The sequence below is a fragment of the Trachurus trachurus genome (genome assembly GCF_905171665.1).
Source record: "Trachurus trachurus genome assembly, chromosome: 22".
NCBI lineage: Eukaryota > Metazoa > Chordata > Actinopteri > Carangiformes > Carangidae > Trachurus > Trachurus trachurus.
In genome coordinates, this window is record NC_139907.1 from 18,843,394 (window position 1) to 18,861,521 (window position 18,128).

Genomic DNA, 18,128 nt, shown 5'->3' on the forward strand with positions numbered 1-18,128 from the left:
CTCTGAATAAAAATCATCAAGGGAAGGAACTACCCTACTAGCGAAGCCTTACTTTAAAAGTTAACTTAATTCTCTGTTTTGCTGTAGTACCTTGGTGAGAGTTTCCATGGTGAGAGACCACTCTGTGACCAGCTCCTCCCAGCAGGTCAGAGAGGAAAGGACACAGAGGAGGTCGTCCCACAGTTCTCTGCTGATGTAGACGTTCAAGTTCCCCTTAATCCAGGCTACTATCAGAGTCTGTACAGAGAGAGAGAGAGAGAGAGCCATGAACTGATTAGAAAAGACTCTAATGTAACACCATACTCATCAAAACTTGAACCACACATGGGACCCTTTCGATTTTAAAGGTTTTTGCTCAAAAATAAATGCTAGACTTATACATAGGTGTTGAGAAAATGATAAAATCGCATATTGTGTGAACAGGACTTCTTCTTCTAATTGTGTTTACATATGTCTTCATTTTGAATTTAGGAGATGAAAACAACTTGTTATTAGATGATTACAAGATTGCCATGATTGCATCATGTGCTTTTGCTCGCTGTTATTTTCGTAGCCAACTAATAAACAAGTATTTATGCCACAAGTTGAGAAACCTTCAGAAACTGTGTTGTTGAAAACATACAGTGATAGTGATCTACCTGAAAGATAGGTCCAGCCAGTCTGCCTGACAATGTGTTGTTCTTCTTGCCCTGGGGCATGATGGATGGAGGTCTCTTCATCACAGACTCTGTTACCCTCAGCAGAACCAACAAGATCTGCTCCCTACAAACACATGTATTAGCAAGTTAAGTTTTTGTTCTCTTAAACTAATGACAAAACACTAGTGAAATGCATTCAGATGGTAATGCATGGTGTCTCCCAAACTACAAGTGGGATTCACTGTGGTTTTACTGGTGACCAAAGCTTCTGTTTACCATGTTTTCTGGTCCATGGTCTCATGCATGACAAGGCTCCGGTAGATGTTCAAGACACGCTTGCACATGTCGACATGCTCTTCTAAAAGGATCTTGATGTCGTTGGCTGGTTCCAATAGGAAAACATTGGAGGAGTGGGTGATAAATGCCTGAAGACAAAAAGACAAGTGCTTAGAAAGTGACACAGGTCTTTCAGTGTTCTTCCACAGCATAGAAGCGACTCTGCTTGTCTATCAAAGGGATACCAAACACAGAGATGTCTAACAGCTTGGACGCACTAGACGCGGAACCGAAGCGCAGCGCCCTGGAGCGGAGGGAGTTTCAGTTCGGCGCACATGTTAACAGGTCTGCCTGGCCGCACATCTCGCGCTGTGGAGCGCAGTGCGCGCGCCTGGAGCGCTTCAGTTCGGTTCATTTCTATTTTTCGCGCGAGCCGCGCGCGCCGAGAGCGCCGTCTGTCAAGCTGGACAGACGTGGTCGTACCAGGCACAGAAAAGGCGAGAGAATCCGGTCAATTTTCAAAATAAAATAATTAAATGATGATTAATTAAGTTGTTGCTTGTCCATCTAAACATATTTGACCGTTGCGTCTGCACATGAGACACACAGACACATGTTTAAAATGACGTGTGTGTGAAAAACCGAGTGAATACGAGTATGAACGACTGCAGTCGATGTCTGACCGGCGCGGAGAGAGGAGGAGAAGTATGCTCCCAGTGCGACCACCCAAGCGCCCGAGAAGCCGCGCGCAGTGCGCGCGCCCAGCTTCCGCGTGCAGTGCGTCCAAGGGGTGACTCTACTATGTGAAAGGGTTTTTACATGTGGCCACACCAAGAGTACAGTACAATGACTAACAGAAATGTAACATGCTACGGTGACAGTGTGTGATTCATTGGCTGTTAAATGGCAGGTTTGTTTCAAATGTCCCGTCTTGCAGTAATCTAAGCTCTGCTAGATGGAGACCAAAACAAGGTGAGTAAAGTTGAGTAGAGACGATACCATGCAGTGGGAGAGGGAAATATTAACAACCATACCTGCAGTGTAGTCTGAACTCCAGCATGAACACTGTACTCCAGCAATTCACTGTCAATCTCTTTGTTCATTCCCTGAAAAGCAAACAAAATACACTGTTTCAGGTAACACTCTATGATAAGTACACACTGTTAAGCATTAAATACTGAATTAATCATTTATAACACATGAATTATCATTAGTATGTAGTTTATAAACACAGTTACAAATGTTTTACTACATACTAATGAGTATTCATGCGCTATAAATGAGGAATTCAGTATTAATTAATGCTTAACTAATGCTTAATAGTGTGTACTTTGAAACATTTTTTTTTTTCAAACATCCTTTGAAAACAGTTGTGTCATGTCTTTGAGTTGTCTCAAATTTTGGATTACACACTGGAGGCAAAAAGTTTGAAAAAGGTGGTATTTACAGAGTGTGTGTAGATGATGAAGATGATTTTTCTTTCACACCCGGTTAATTATTGAATATTGAAATGGTTTCCGTTACTTGTTTCAGGTTCTTCCTCACCTCATCCTCTTTGTCTCCGAGCTGAGAACCTGAATCCATGCTGCCGCCTGTGGCGATGGGATAAGGACCCTCCTCTGGCTCCTTCATGAACACTGGTTTGTCTTCCATGGAGATCCACTCCTGGTAAACACGGACCACTTTTCGCATCGCTGCTGCCTCACACATGGGGAGAAGAAACGCCTGCAATGGCAGAGAGAGACAGATCAATATCAACAGCTCATATTTCACAATGCATATCTATCATTTAAGTATCTGTCAATAGAAAATGGTTGGTGGAAGACTAAGTGACCTCTATATGGATGTACTGAGGAACTGAAAAAGCAGTTGGACTAGGATACAACATATGCATAACATAAGTACATAACATAGTATTACGGTGCAAGTCAAAGGTGTGACACAGTGGAATATCTAAATTACGATAAAAACAGCTGTTTCTGCTTCACCTGTCTAAAGATCTCTGTGATGAAGTTGACGTTGGTTCTGGAGCTGGTCAGCACTCTCCTCACCACCTCCATGTCCGTCAGCTGCTCTTCATCCATGGAGCAGAGCGAGGAGGAGCTGGGTTCCCTCTCAGTCAGCGTTGATGTGTTGGAGTGACTCTGCTCAGGCTCCGCCCCCAGCCCCGGACACCCCGACAGCCCCATGCTGCCTCCTCCTGACCCGGACGAACCCCCGCCACTTTCCAGGTGGCTATCGGACCGGGTCCCGCCTCCTCCGCTGTCTTCCGAGCTACCTGCAGAGCGAGCTGCCAGGCCGGCTGCTGCTCGCTGGACGTCAAGATTTACACCCGTTAAACAGTGAGCTTAAACTATAAAGACAAACTGATGCCAACTCAGCGAAATAAATTCAACCTCAATCCTGACACGTGCTACAAATGTGGTAGGAAGGGCAAAGATCCAGGCTTTTTGGATTGAAGTGACAGGTATAAAACTGTTAATATGCGCCTAACTGTGTATCTTTGGTATTTTTCCTGATTACTTTTTGCATGTTACAAGCTAAACATACCATAGCCAAATCTTGGAAAACAAATCCACTACCAAACCAAGCCTTAGTGTCTGGCTTGCAGGACTGTCAGACTCTCTTGCAGTGGAAAAACTCACTTTTATGTTAAAGGGTAAATATCCCATCTTTGGGAGTATGTGGAGATCTTTTATGGTGTTCTTAGAGGGGAGGAAAGCATTGGAGGCATGCTCCCCTTGTATGTCAACCATCAACAGATGTATGTCTGTTTGATTTTGTTTTGTTTTATTTTAAATGCTTTTTCTCTTCGGGATAACTAAGATCACTTTTGGACCACCGGTGACACTTATGATGACTTAGGGATGACTTACAGTATGTTTTGGACTGTGCCAAATATCGCATTCTACTGCCCTGTCATGTTTCCTTTACGGATGATGAGCCTAACTGTGATAGTTCTGTTTTGCACCTGTTTTATTTGGTGGTGTGATTATTTTCTCTGAAAATTAATAAACACACAAAAGATAAACTGGATGAACAAACAAACTGAATGAACAACGTTGTTAGGATTTTTATACCACTTACATGCATGGTCTCTGTCATGAAAAACCCTCTATGCATCAACAAGTGATGTCTTGTACATTTCTTGTGTATTTCGAATGAATGCCCAGAAAATATCTGAGCACGAGCAGCTTAGCTCATTTAAATAAGTAACATAATACACAACAGTTTGTGTGTTACCTGTATATTCTTGGGCACAATCTCTCCCTCCGTCCCTGGGATGTGTGTTTGTGCATTGGGCCTTGGCTCCAGCCAGAAGGAGACCAGCCAGCGTATGAAGATGACTCGGGCCTGGAGGAAGCTCTCCTTGGTGCAGTACAGTGGTTCACCACCGTCCTGCTCCCTGCGAACCACACTGTAGTACGGCTTCGGACGCATCGGAGGAACATCTACAGGGAGAGAGGAAAATCCTCATTTATGTGGTCAGAGGGTTACAATAATGTTACTGTTCAGTCAGTGAGTGCCAATGAATTTAGAGTGTGTATTTTCTCTCAGTGACTTCATTGTACTGACCCAGGATGGGGTTGTAGAGGCTGGTTTCCGTGGCGAAGTTAGGGAAGATGTGAGGAAGGTAAAACTTCCTGAAATGGCCAAAGAGGAAGCTAAAGCCACGTTCATGGTTCTCTTTACAGCGCCACTCTAGAGACTTGGCCTGTTGGATGTACGCACACAAAGACAAGTTTGTGTTATGAAGAGAGCATTGCGCACACGAAATAGGGTCAAGTGGGGAAGAGCACCATTGTCTTAGGGGAGAATGTTATCAGTGTGTGTGATGTATGTGATAGCAAGAGGAGGAAAGAGCAGAACAAAGTAAGTTTGTCTGACTAAGAGATAAAAACTTTTACCATACATAGTTAGTGATACCAGTTAGGGATCAGATGAATTACACATGTGTACAAGATAGTTTTCATAATTGTAACCTCCCATGTGTTCAGCATTAGTAGCATTAGTAAGTCATCAGAGCATCAGAGTGAAATCATGTGGTGTTAGCTGTGTTAGTAAGAAATAATGATAATACCTGGTTTACCATGTATTTCAGTAGTGCTTCGAGGAAGTAGGCAGTGAGGTCTTCCTGGTTCTTGTCACCTGACTGGGGAGGAACCAGTGGCGTGATCTCTTCTGGGGTCACCTGAGCTGCAAGAGGAGAAGCACAAACACTTGTTGATAATAAATGACAATAAAAAGTGTAATGTTTCTGTTGTGCTGTGGTGCGTAAAGATTACACAAAAAGGTGAATGGAGTTCCAAATGTTGGCAAACGTGATCAACAATGAATTATTTTTTAAACAAAACTTGTTGAGCCGATCTATTAGTTTAACTCTACTGTGTGTGTGTGTGTGTGTGTGTGTGTGTGTGTGTTTGTGTGTACTAACTCTCTGTTAAATTCAGCAGAGGGTTGATCAGAGTGTCCAGGGTGCGTGGAGTCCCGTGGCACAGGGGAGCTGGGAAGCCGGGAATCAAACAGGCAAACATACAGAGCTGCTCGCGCTCTGCGTTACACTGTAACGCCTGCATCCACAGCAGGAAGAGGCGCACACCCTCACGGCGGATCTACAATGCAGGTGAGAGATGAAGAAGACAGGAGGTGTGAGGAGAGCCCTAACTGGTATGTGTAATTTGCAACATTTGCTTTTTTTTTTCCTTCCAAAATTAAGACTTGGGAAAAAATGAAGAAGATTTAGGCTGTTAGGGCCATTATTGACAGGTAACACAGAGAAACAGGGCAATACCTTTAAAGAGTTCCCAGTGTGTAACAGCTTCTTGAGAATCAGCCCTGTGAGAGAGAAAAGGTCATTTAAAACTTAGAATACATTAATAGCTTTACATTGATTTATCTGCATTTGGGCATCGCCACAAAAATGGAAATGCACTGATGTATTTCCAGTACAACTACATAATAAACATCAATCAATGCATTTTCCGCTTTGCTTTATTCTGATGCCTGATGTTTTCTCCACATTACATGAGCTCATCCCTCATGTCAGTGGCTACACGGGACAGGTTGAACCTGATCGAGCAACAAATAGTTTTCAGGGATGATCTGATCTGCTGTACAAATATACAAGATAAACTGCAGCATATGTCAAGAGAGAGGTTGAGTGTGAGCTACCGATGCTGTGGAACTGCCATCGGCTCTGGATCCTTTCCGGCAGGAGCTGGAGGATTTTCTAATGAAAAAAAAAAAAAAGACAAAATATTACAATATTATTATCAGTGACAGAATTTTGCTGTGAGACAATGGGCTCTATTTTGACAATCTAAGTGCATTTTGGGCGTGTCCAAATCCACTTATCCAAATTTGACAGTGGTAAAAGAAATGGGTGCAGCACCAGGACCATATTTAAAAAGGGTTGCGGTTTGTCTCTTAATTAATCATGGGAGTGTTTTGGTGCCTAACATGCAATGAAGTAATCAGAGATCTCTGTTGGCTGTTCATTCCTCGCAGTGCTAATGCCACTCTAATTTCCCCTGCTCCCCAGGGGGGAAAAATTGAATTAAGGCCAAACATTTTATTTACAACCACAAAAAACAAGAACCCCAAAGAAACCCACATATTTTGTCTGTATGATCTCCTCATTTACACACAACAGACAGTGGAGTCTAGGTCACTTTGATCAGTGTGTGTTGTGTGTGCAGTAAAGTTCAGACCTTTTTTTTTTTGTTGGTCAATAGCACTCACTTTCCGCTGCCTCAAGATAGTAATGTGTCAACAGTGCACACGACACGACCACACCTCATTTAAGACCGACACGTCCTTGGGTGCTCACATGGGCACAAGTATATTTCCTATTTTAACAATGCAGGCGCTGGATGGAAAAATAACAGCTGCATCCATCTGAAACTAGCAAAACAACTTCTGTTTACCTCGGCACCGGGGGTATAATCAGCAAGGATGAGATAGGAATATGATATAATCTGAAATGTGCTGTGGCTCAAGATAAATTATTCCATTTGTCTTGCTCAGAGTTAATGGTGAGGGGAACATTTAGATACATTTCCGTCTGTATGACATTCTTGGGTAATGAGCATTAATCAGAAGGAAAGACATTTTTCTATCCAGTGTCTCTGTGCCCAGGTCTCCCCTGAATGTTTGGAGTGTGTGAAGGGGCAAATGGACGGCAGTAACAAAGACACTCTGCTATCTTATCCTGGCTACTCTGAGCACCACTACTCAGTTCTGAGTGTTGCAAAATGCCAGTGGCCTCAAACCGAGGTTAGTGTCAGCTGGTGTTGTGGTGCCAAGACCACCTAGGAAAGTTAGAGGCCATGGCATCACAGACTCTTCAATGATTTGGTTTAATGTCACGGCTCTGTTCTGTAGCTCTGTTCTGCCACATTGAATCCAGCATCTAGCTGAAAGGGGCAAATCAGCATAAAACTTCCATCCCTACTGACACAGTCAAATACATTCAGCTGTCATCCTCAGTGCCTCTGCTCCTATCAGTTCTTTGTTATGTAAATGTGAAACAAACAAACAAAAAAAAAAAAAAACCTATTGGAACTTATCTTAGCATTTTGTCAAGGTTTTAGCCATGTCCTGATTCCACATGACATACAAATACTGCACAGTTGTTGTTCATTGTATTTTGTAGATGGACACCACTGTAGCCCATTAGCTCCACAATCATACTTCATCATCCAGCAGTTTTCTAGATGATTTGCAAATTATGTTTCATTACCTCAAAGATGAAGAGGATTGAGTCCAGCTCCTCCCTCTGAGACTTATGACCTGAAACACAGAGACCAGCTTCAACAAAGTATAATAAAAATGATTCACTGCTTGATGTACTGTATGTCTGGCCTGTCCTGTTTCCTTCTTGACTTTCAGTGAAATTTACCTTTCTGCTTGAGGCTGACTTCGATGGTGACAAAGTTTTCAAAGAAGACATAGTAGATATGGGAGTAGTTCAAATCGAAGAAATGCTTTAGCTCTGCTGACTCTGCATTTTCTGGAAAAGAGAGAGATAAAAAAAATTAACTATCAGAAACAGGAGAGAGAAAACTAGGGTCAACATTTGTCCACAACTTTGTCCTCCAGAATTGTGTTGAAAAGTAAATCTGATGTCAGTTTTCTCTGTCCCCATTTTCATCCTTCACCTTATTTGTTTAGAAAACTTGGACATGTCTGTTACCAGCACCACCACTATGTATATACAAAACATCAAATGTGGCTCTCAGCTAGACACTCACATGTCTCTTCTCCCAACACACAAGTTGTTTGCAGACAGAGACCAAAAATTGAGTAAAAGGCAGAGGGAAGGATGAAAATAGCACAATGAGCACGATGATTTAGAAATTGACAAATAAACCAGTTGTAGCTTCTTCTCTATCCAATTTTAGTTCAAAAGTTTTCGACTTCATAGTCTGAGCAGAAAAGAAACCAGTCGTGATCAGAAAAGATCACACGTTTCAAACTTTTCACCACAGGAAGTAGCATTTTAGCAACGTAACCTCACCACAGCATCTGAGTTCCCCAAATAGACTTGTGTCATGTCACTGTAGAAAAGACTCACAAAGTTAACTCTGGGTCCCAGACACAGTTTTAAGATAGATAGATACAGCTCTGGAGGATCAGAAGTTTATCTTCACGTGTTCTGGAGTGAATCTCTGTCTCAACACCACCGACTGTCATTTGGGGTCAGATACACTGAGATAAAACACATGGCTGAACTGAGTGAGGATACAACACTACACCACTGTAGCTCAGGCTCAAACCTGAGAAAACACATCAACCCTAAAGCAGGAAGACCATGTATGCATCGACACATACAGGTACACACAAACATGCACACAATGTCAAGAGCGTCTGGTAATAGTCTCTGGTTTTGTTTATTTAAAATTTGACAGCTGAACTCTGCCACCCACCCACCCACACACACACACACACAGGAGCCGTCTGTGCTCTGTACCATAGCGCCTTTGCCCTTGTAAGGTGTCAGTGGTGCAGCCAAGTGGATTTCTATCTTTTCATCCAGGGACTGACCTTGTTGCCATCTCTTATACAGAAGTTACTTTCTTGAAGCACCTAAAGACGCTTTACTATTTTTCATAATTGCTACATTCACCCTAAATATTAACGTGCATGTGACAATACAATGTTGGGTTACAGGACAGACTGTTTTGCACTCCATGGAGACTGAAGATACAATACTGTACTAGGGTAACATGAAGAGACAGATGCAATTTGTCCAGACTAAATCCACAGCAGAAAAATGCAAAGTGCTTAGAACGATCTACCCACTGAACACCTTGAAAAACTGCAGCAGTGTGCAGAGCACCTCTAATATAGATTGATGTGTTTTCTGCACTTGGCATGGAATTAACAGATGAATAAAAACTATTCATCCTCACCTTTACTTACTACACTAAAGCTTTTGCACACTGTTGTTCATTTAGCTTCTGTTCTTTATCACTGTCAACAAGTAAGAGCCAGCCATCCACACACTTGACTGTGAGGATTCAGCAGGTTTTTGCCCAGACTGTAGTCAATACTCTAAACACCAAAAGTCACTGGAAAAAAGCATCTCTGGTTGAAACATGTTCTTCCCTTTTATCAACAGAGCAGAACAGGGAGTTACTTAACAACCTGATTGCATCAAAGCAATTACAAAGCAGTGAAATATTTTGTTTTTTGAATCAGTCATCCACATGAGCTATGAAATATTCTATTACAACATTTTATTTTTAAAATATAGTGCTCTTAGTGATAACTGCCTGCCCCCCTCTATGGCGAAGGTAAATGTTTCCAGTAGGTAAAGAAAAACATTTTCACAAGAAAGAGTGATGCAACACAGACAACAGCAACAACATGAGCATGTAATTCTTGGAGTTCATGACTTGGGACATCTGCAGTTATCAATGTTTATCATCAGTGCTCTCATATTCATTTCTCTACAAGTGGTGGTCTGGCACTTTGATCATTAAATCTGTGTGGTTAGCTATTGTTCAGTTGTCTGAGCGTTCCCTCTCAAACAATGTCACTGAGGAGTGCGTGTGTGTCTGTGTTTGTTATCAAGGTCTTGCATTCCCCACAGACCACAGAGAGGGGCACACCCCTTCTGTCTCTGACACACAAATACACACACACATACACACAGCACAGCCCAGGGGCTCATACAATAGAAACAGGAAGTGGAGCTACTGTACTGGACACGAAGAGGAAATAATAGAGGCAGTTTCCCTCTCAGGTCACTCTCTGTGTGTGTAAAAGTGCATTCATCACTTATTCATACTCAGTACCCTGTCATCTTTCCTAGACTTTATTCACATCCACAAACACTCTACTTGTTGTAAAGCCGAAACACTGAGCCTCTCTCACAGACCAAGTCTGAATCGGGCACCCAGATTCACTCCTGGAGAAATCACAGCAGCCTGACTCTGCAGCATCATCGTGCCTGAGGGTATACTGTCAGCTACATAGACACATGCTCATACACATCATCCCCACTGAGATCCTAACTATGCAGACTATCCATTCAAAAATCAGACTTACACATAACATAGTGCACCTCCCCAAACCTTTACTAACTCCAGCCGCTTCATCCTTTACCCTGAGCAAACACGACTCATAAATCATTCAAATAATTACAGTCATCCTGTCGAGGAAAGGCGAGGACATAAACAAATGTTGAAACATTAGAAGTGGTAAAAAATAATTTGGGCTACAACCAAGGTGTCAAAATGATAAGTAGATGATACTTTTTTTTTTTTTAAATACTCCGAAATGGTCTCAAGGTTTGTTAGAAAAATCCAGTGTCTCTGTTAACGTGAAAAGCAACTTTGATATTCGTGATTTGCGAGATGAGTTTTGGTGTGGCATTCCCTGAGTGCACAGATTTGCACGGAGAGGCTAACCTGTTAGCTGCCTAATGAAGACCTTTGACTCACCTATGACAATCCTCAGATGTTTCAGCCTCGTCAGCACGTCCTTCTTTGGGTCCAACACTTTCTGTGTTGATTTCTTGACGTCTCCATGAGGCTTTTTAGAGAACATTCCTGAGGCAGGAGACACAAGACTGCGATGGTAGACAGCGAGGAGGAGCTAGCTGCTGTGTAGCCACTTCACACAGCCCCAGCTAGCGTTAATCTTCAAACTAAAACGAAACCCCGACAGTCGTGGGTCATTTATTAACACCTGCGCCGCGAATTAGCAATCCTCCGCAGTGGCGCGGGGTGTATCGAGGGGTAGCTTTAGTCGGAAAGGAAGCATAATGTTTAAACTAAGACAAAAATGTAAAACGTAGCGGGGCAAAGCATCCATCCATTGCACCTCCCTTCATAACAGCCTGAAGGCTCAACTGGCTCGTTAGCTCGCCCCCCTTGCTCAGCCAGAAAACATCATGGCGGAGGAGGAAAAACAAAATAATGGATACCAGAGAAATTCAACGCCAGTGTAGTAATAACAACATGCAAACTTTGGTTATCCGATTTGAACTACATCATAAAAACGTCCAATAAAACTACAATATACGACTCACACAAACAACGTTTCCTGTTTTACTCTTGTTAACGTTTTTAACATCTTTCGACAATTCTGTTCGAACTCTCCGCCCAAAGCTAAAGCGGTGCATCCTGGGTAACGTAGTTTCAGACTGTTTTTTTTAGACACTCAGTGACGAGAATAGCAGCAGTAGAAAACTACATTTCCCTATACAACCTAAGAACGCCCAATTGAGATTTGTTTTTAGCTTAGCTAGAGCACAAGTGTTGATAGTAAACGAGGGAAAAAATACGTTCAAGCTTTAATTCCCTGCGATAGGCTTTATCGAAGTATTGAAGCAAAAGCCCATCACTTCCTGATCTTGTAAGTAACGTTTTAGTTTTGAGTTTTATTCTTTACGGTTTTCATACAACAAACCGTGCCCACATTGCTTGCTACCTTATTATTCTGACTTGCTAACATGCTAACAACATTGTATTGTCGTTTGGTAATGTTTATTACATATATTAAAATGCAAATACACATAGAACCCATATTCAGGCCACAACGCTTTTCGTCCGTACCTTTTAATAACAACACAAATTTCAAGCATTAACAGAGCCTTTGTACCAACATTGATACATTGTTTTCAGGGATGCTAACTGACGTGGTACAGTGTACACTGCACTCTGAATCTCAGAATGATTTTATAAACTCATAAAAGTACAAGTATTGTGGATATTATGCAGTCACATGGACGTAAATATAGTGAAGTTGAGATATGTCCTGACTTAGTCAACTGCTTCACGAATGAGAGCAACGATATCTGAAGGGTGTTTTTGCTGATTGCTCGTTGTTGCAGGTCAATCATCACTAAGAATATCTACATTTTGTGATCTCACCAGGTGAAATTAATATATTCAGGCTAATACTACACATACAGTATAGTATTAGTACTGCAACAATTGGAGGCAATTTATCAATGAGTAATCTGGCTTTCATGTTAAACATACAGATGTTTTGAAGCTGTATCTGTTGTACATAACACTCTAGTCTAACATGAGGTCTTTCACTCTGCAACAGGAAGCTGATTTGCTGCCATGCCGGTGCACCGTGACCGGGAGAAGAAGGAGAGTACAGCAGAGGAGATGGAAGTGGAAGAGCAGGAGCAGGAGGCGTCCAGCTCGGAGGAGGAGGACTCTGACACCTCCTCTGTTTCTGAGGATGGAGACAGCTCAGGTGAGAAACTGTGAAGTACAAAAATCCTGTTTGCTTTAAGTTATAAAATGTGATATTTACAATTCTTAGGAATCCATCAGCTGCAATTAAATGTTGTATTGTGGGACTTTGAATAAGTTGTAGATTGCTATGTAAATCCTGCAGATGTCTTGTATCTTCAGGACATGTTGGTCTGTGCATTCTTTAAAAAAAGAGAGATTGAAGTGTTGTGATGTGCAAAATGTGTGGATTTGGACTTTATGTAAGTTGCACGATCAGAAAGAAACAGATATAATTTCACGGCGGAATGAACAAAATGATTACTAGAGTGATTTATAGACAGTGTGAACAAATGGCAAAATATGTGAGCCTGTGCCAGGTTTCACTTCCATATCATCTACCTAACCTTCTTCCTTGTCCATCACAACTCAGTTTCATAATACCTAACCTAGATGTGTGTGTGTGTGTGTATTTGTGTTGGATTCTTGATACTCTTCCAGAAATGGATGAGGAGGACTGTGAGCGGAGGAGGATGGAGTGTTTGGATGAAATGTCCAACCTGGAGAAGCAGTTCACTGATCTAAAAGACCAGTAAGATTGACATTGATTATTGTAAACTGACTGTTTAACTTTGTCTAACATTTTAAATTAATGTTTCTAAAATAAGAAATAAGCGGTAATAATGCTATATTTTCTGTATTCGTGTGCAGGCTCTACCATGAGCGTCTCAGTCAGGTGAACAGCAAGCTGTCAGAGGTGGAGGCCGGCCGCGCAGCAGAATATCTGGAGCCTCTGGCAGTACTGCTGGAGAACATGCAGGTCCGCACCAAAGTGGCAGGTAACTGTAACACACACACATACACACACAAGTCATTAACATTCTTTGGTGTCCTTGTTATCAAGTCTGACTTTGTGTCTCTCTCTCTGTCTTTTTCAGGAATCTACAGGGAGTTGTGTCTGGAGTCTGTGAAGAACAAGTATCAGTGTGAGATCCAGGCAGCATGCCAGCACTGGGAGGTTAGACACACACACACAAATACACACACACACACTCCTACACACCCTTTTGATTACCTCCTGTTTCACAAAAAGTATTGCTGCACCAGTTCAGTTTCTCATTAGCCTTTGGCTCTCAGAGTCATTGACATTTTTCATTTAAGTTGAACTTATCAGATGATATATGATCTATATAACAGGTGTACATATGTAATTGGATGCATATTTATGTTTGATCTGTGTGTCTTGTTGTTGTGGTTCTGTGTGTTTGCAGAGTGAGAAGCTGCTGCTGTTTGACACAGTACAGAGTGAACTGGAGGAGAAAATTAGACGCCTGGAGGAGGACAGACACAGCATAGATATTACATCAGGTAACGCACACACTGAACACAGTTATTAAAGTGTATTGGGTCTTAGGTGCACGTGCAACTCAATACAGCTCATTTTGAAAGACACCACAGTCATACAGGGTCGTATATGACATTCATTGCACACTTTAAACTTTGTAATCTTTGTCTGCATCTTTCCCCCAGAGCTGTGGAATGACGAGTTGTCAGGGAGGAAGAAGAGGAGAGATGCTTTAAGTCCTGACAAGAAGAAGAGAAGACCTTCAGTTGTGTCTGATATCCTTCCACTGCTGATGCCTCTATTATTGCTCACTACTGTTGCTAAATAGTTGTTTAAATGCTTTAATGCTGCAAAAATCCCAAAGACTCTTATTAAGCTGTGTCCTTATACTCAAAATGTAATTAATTCCTGCTCAGTGTGTAACTGTCCTTAACCTTGTCTACGCCCGTATATCGTCTATATGCTACCTGACCTGGACGTCCTGGAGGACTGGACCGCCATCAGAAAGGTGAGTATTCAAGTGTGTATGTTAAAGGGATAGTTCAACATTTTGGCAAACTGGCCCATTGCCATAATAATCCCTATAGTCATAGTAGTAGGTTCGTTACCTTTATTTGTTGGTGCAAGCTATTTTTAGAATGGCGGAGCAGAGCCGCGAGCTGCTCAGAGCTACGCTACGGAGGCTCATGGGATTTCTTTGTTTCCCTCGTCAAACTCATCAAATACACATCAACAACTTCAAAACGCTCTCGTGGACAAGTTGTGAACTGCACATTCACCCCAATAAGGTTATGGACCTACTCCTAAAACTATAGGGATTATGGGCCAATTTGCTAAAATGTTGAACTATCCCTTTAAAGGGATAGTTTGGGTTGGTAAATAGGTTGAGACTAATGTGATACCAAAGGAAAGTGGTGTTTTGACCAAAAGATAAACCACTGAAAACATCTGCACCTGTCTCACACGTTCTCACCTCAAATAACCCAAAACTACTAGGTGGGTGTGTGCCCCAAGGTGGTGTTCTTATGTGCTGCCATCTTCTAACCTGTGTGTGTGTGTGTGTGTGTGTGTGTGTGTGTGTGTGTGTGTGTGTGTGTGTGTGTGTGTGTGTGTGTGTGTGTGTGTGTGTGTGTGTGTGTGTGTGTGTGTGTGTGTGTGTGTGTGTGTGTGTGTGTGTGTGTGTGTGTGTGTGTGTGTGTGTGTGTGTGTGTGTGTGTGTGTGTGTGTGTGTGTGTGTGTGTGTGTGTGTGTGTTCAGGCTGTGGCCACACTGGGCCCCCACAGAGGGAAGACGGACTCTGACGGCTCCATGTTCCCGTTCAGACCAGACAGAAACAGACCCATCCTCAACTGCTGAAGCTCACACTGAGTCTGAATCTTCTCACAATCCACTACACTGCTCAGCTAACTGTGACACCAGTCGGTAAGCTGCCTCATGTGCCAACAGGCTCACGCAACTTGAGCAGAAATAGAAAAAAAAGTTCCCACTGAAATCAATGTCAGTTACCAGTACTTCCAGTCATTAATTTTTTTGTCTGTATCAGTTTCTGATCCCACAGTTCTATTGGACTTTCTCCATTTATAGATAAAAAAAAATGAGAGGTTTAATTTAAAAAAAAGTGTGATACCATCTTTAAATGATGTATTTGTGTTTTCAGATTGTAGAAAACACTGACAAAATGAGTGTTTTATCAACCATTACCTTGAATACCCCAAATACTCCAATCAGCACAAACTTTGACCTCTGGTTTGAAATTAGTCCGTGATTTAAACAGGCCTTAAATCTTGTTTATATGCTGCATGTATCCTACATTACTTCAAATTGTAAAAACGATTTATTATTATATAAGTTTGAACCTTGAGCATTGAGAAATGGTCAGTTTCAAATGGTCTTCAGTCCTTGTTTACATACTGAACAGATCCATCCAATCAAAGTAGTGTTTGGTGAGGCTGCTGCATTTTTTTCTCGTTAAATCGTCAAATCTAGTTAAAACCCTCAGCGCACCATCGCTGTGTCTCTGTAAACATTTAAATATGAGAACTGAGATTTTTAATGTTCAACCTAGCAGGTTATTTACAAAGCTGAGCTCCAAGTGACGTGTGGGGAAATCCTGGTTTATGTATAATTCTTGTCCACTGTGCCATGAAATATTTTGAACTTTTGTACTTTTTTTGTAATGTGGATCAGTTTAAAAGTTAATTGTATGTAATTTCTTCTGATATTTTTGAGTAGTCAGGTGATTATTTACAGTTTGTACAGTTTGAAATTCAGAGAGCATCCAGCCGTCAGCAGTGCCTACATTTGAAGTTCACGTCAGTACAGTCCAATTTCAGTCTGTTGTATTGTTTTGGTCATCTATCTTGCATTTTAAATTGTTACCGTTTGGTGGCTGCAACAAATTCAGTGATAACTTGAACTCAATATTAATAGTGGGAATTAAAATGCAAGATAAATAGTTCAAGATATCATGTGCATGTGACACAGAGACAGTTTACATCGTCTTGTCTCAAGCTCAAATACATGTTACCTGATTTTTTGTTTTGCCCCTTTCAAAAAGATACCATACATTTGTGAATTACAGCCATTTATTTTTATGGTCATTTTCATTAACCACAACATCAGCGATAATGTTTTTTTGTGATCAATTTTTTTTTTTTTAATTTTCATTCAACCAGTAAGATCAAACAGAGTTACTTCAGGGGATACAATATTACAGTAACAGATCCTCACAGCAAGCAGTGGGTCCAAGACATAAGAACGTGCCATGGGAAACCAGCAGTTACAATAGTAATGTCCCAACAATGCAATGCCATATTAACGTTGAAAACAAAATGCAGTGCATCTACATGATGGGGAAAGGTTAAACTAGTAAGGTATCTCTTCAAAGCTGATTTTTTTTTTTAACCAGATGTTACTGTTACACTCACTGCTCACTGTACCTACCTCTTCTCTCCTGTATCTCTGTTCTGGACCTGTGGGAAATACTCACAAACCCGTTAAAATACTTCTGTCTTTACCACCATCCTGACAAGAATTTATTTTTATTTCAGTGTACTGCTGGTTCTGATGCCTGTGATTCATACAGGTTTGTCAGGATGTTTTTAAAGCCTGCAGCAATGATGGTTATTTTTTTAATAGATAGACAAGGAACCACTTTATGTTCTTCCAATAATCCTTCATGGATATAACCCACTGTGTACAGGATAATGAACAAACTGCCATTTAATAGTACATATTTTTTATAAACTGGTTTTTGAAGATCAGAAGCGCTGGTGAAATATTCAGATCAATATTTTTTTGACAATTTATGTTTAAGTAATGTGTCGGGTACATTTGTGTCTTTTGTTAATGATGTGGACGGGTTTTACAATTAAACATTTTATAGTTACTCTGTGGTATCTGTGTTTGCAGTATTTTTAACAGTCCACATACTGAACAGCAGGGAGTGTATCGATGTGTGTCTATCGTTAATGGACTGCCAGACCAAGAGGAGCCTCCTTTATTTTCAGCTCTGGCTCAATCAATAAGAATGAAATATTTACCAGTTTTCCATAACAAGAGTTTACAGATTGCCTCACAGGGTCAAAAGATGATTTATAAAAAGGACCAAGGAAGGAGGCTAAACCATGTAGATCTGAAAGGACTTGACACCAGAGGTTATGAAATTACTATTGATCTGACTTCAGAGCATTTCCCCCCTTCAGAAGATCAGACTTCACATCATCTACATCTCTCCAATAACTCTGACTGCAGGCTGTAAGGAGACAGAGAGCATTTAAAACAAACCTGCCAGTGATAAATGACATGACACATCACATATCCCTGTAGTTCTTTCATGGCTACAGGAGGCATTAAGAGGTGACAGTGACAGGTGTGTACATCAAAAAGGTCAACATACAGAAAAAAAGATCACTTCATATATGTACTTGCCTCTTAATGTGACTAAATCTAAATATGGTGACATTAAATATAGTCAAGATGAACCCTGGTGAGACAACATGCAATTATAAACTTCTATGAACAACGTTTTGAAGCCAGAACCAGGCTGCTGTTATACGATCAAAAGGACTGTTTGCTTTTTGCTCATTTCTAAAATAAAAGCTTTAATGATGAAGGCAACAAAGTGTGAAGTTCACTTGAAAGCAGCAGCTGTGATTCTCCAAGCAGTGA

General features: G+C 41.3%; 2 protein-coding genes across 5 annotated transcripts in view; one reads left to right on the plus strand and one right to left on the minus strand.

Annotated features, from left to right (window-relative positions):
• Positions 1-11,260, minus strand: part of ralgapa1 (Ral GTPase activating protein catalytic subunit alpha 1) — a 72,534-nt gene extending 61,274 nt beyond the window's left edge. For all 4 annotated transcript variants that reach the window (XM_083998431.1, XM_083998429.1, XM_083998428.1 and 1 more), the window contains exons 1-15: positions 10,865-11,260; positions 7,816-7,926; positions 7,657-7,706; positions 6,087-6,144; positions 5,707-5,750; positions 5,350-5,527; positions 5,005-5,111; positions 4,491-4,629; positions 4,158-4,366; positions 2,903-3,226; positions 2,460-2,639; positions 1,949-2,020; positions 915-1,063; positions 639-762; positions 91-237 (exon numbers count right to left, since the gene is read on the minus strand). In XM_083998431.1, coding sequence (XP_083854557.1) covers positions 91-237; positions 639-762; positions 915-1,063; positions 1,949-2,020; positions 2,460-2,639; positions 2,903-3,226; positions 4,158-4,366; positions 4,491-4,629; positions 5,005-5,111; positions 5,350-5,527; positions 5,707-5,750; positions 6,087-6,144; positions 7,657-7,706; positions 7,816-7,926; positions 10,865-10,970 — 1,998 coding nt within the window. In that variant the 5' untranslated portion in view covers positions 10,971-11,260. The remainder of the gene's footprint in view (positions 1-90; positions 238-638; positions 763-914; positions 1,064-1,948; positions 2,021-2,459; positions 2,640-2,902; positions 3,227-4,157; positions 4,367-4,490; positions 4,630-5,004; positions 5,112-5,349; positions 5,528-5,706; positions 5,751-6,086; positions 6,145-7,656; positions 7,707-7,815; positions 7,927-10,864) is intronic.
• A 380-nt stretch (positions 11,261-11,640) lies between these two features.
• On the plus strand, positions 11,641-17,643 carry brms1la (BRMS1 like transcriptional repressor a). The gene is made up of 9 exons (XM_083998065.1): positions 11,641-11,780; positions 12,480-12,635; positions 13,115-13,205; positions 13,325-13,452; positions 13,552-13,631; positions 13,885-13,981; positions 14,144-14,233; positions 14,402-14,466; positions 15,216-17,643. Exons 2-9 carry the CDS (start codon positions 12,497-12,499, stop codon positions 15,312-15,314), a joined length of 789 nt encoding a protein of 262 aa, XP_083854191.1. The 5' UTR covers positions 11,641-11,780; positions 12,480-12,496; the 3' UTR covers positions 15,315-17,643.
• The last annotated feature ends 485 nt before the right edge of the window (positions 17,644-18,128 follow it).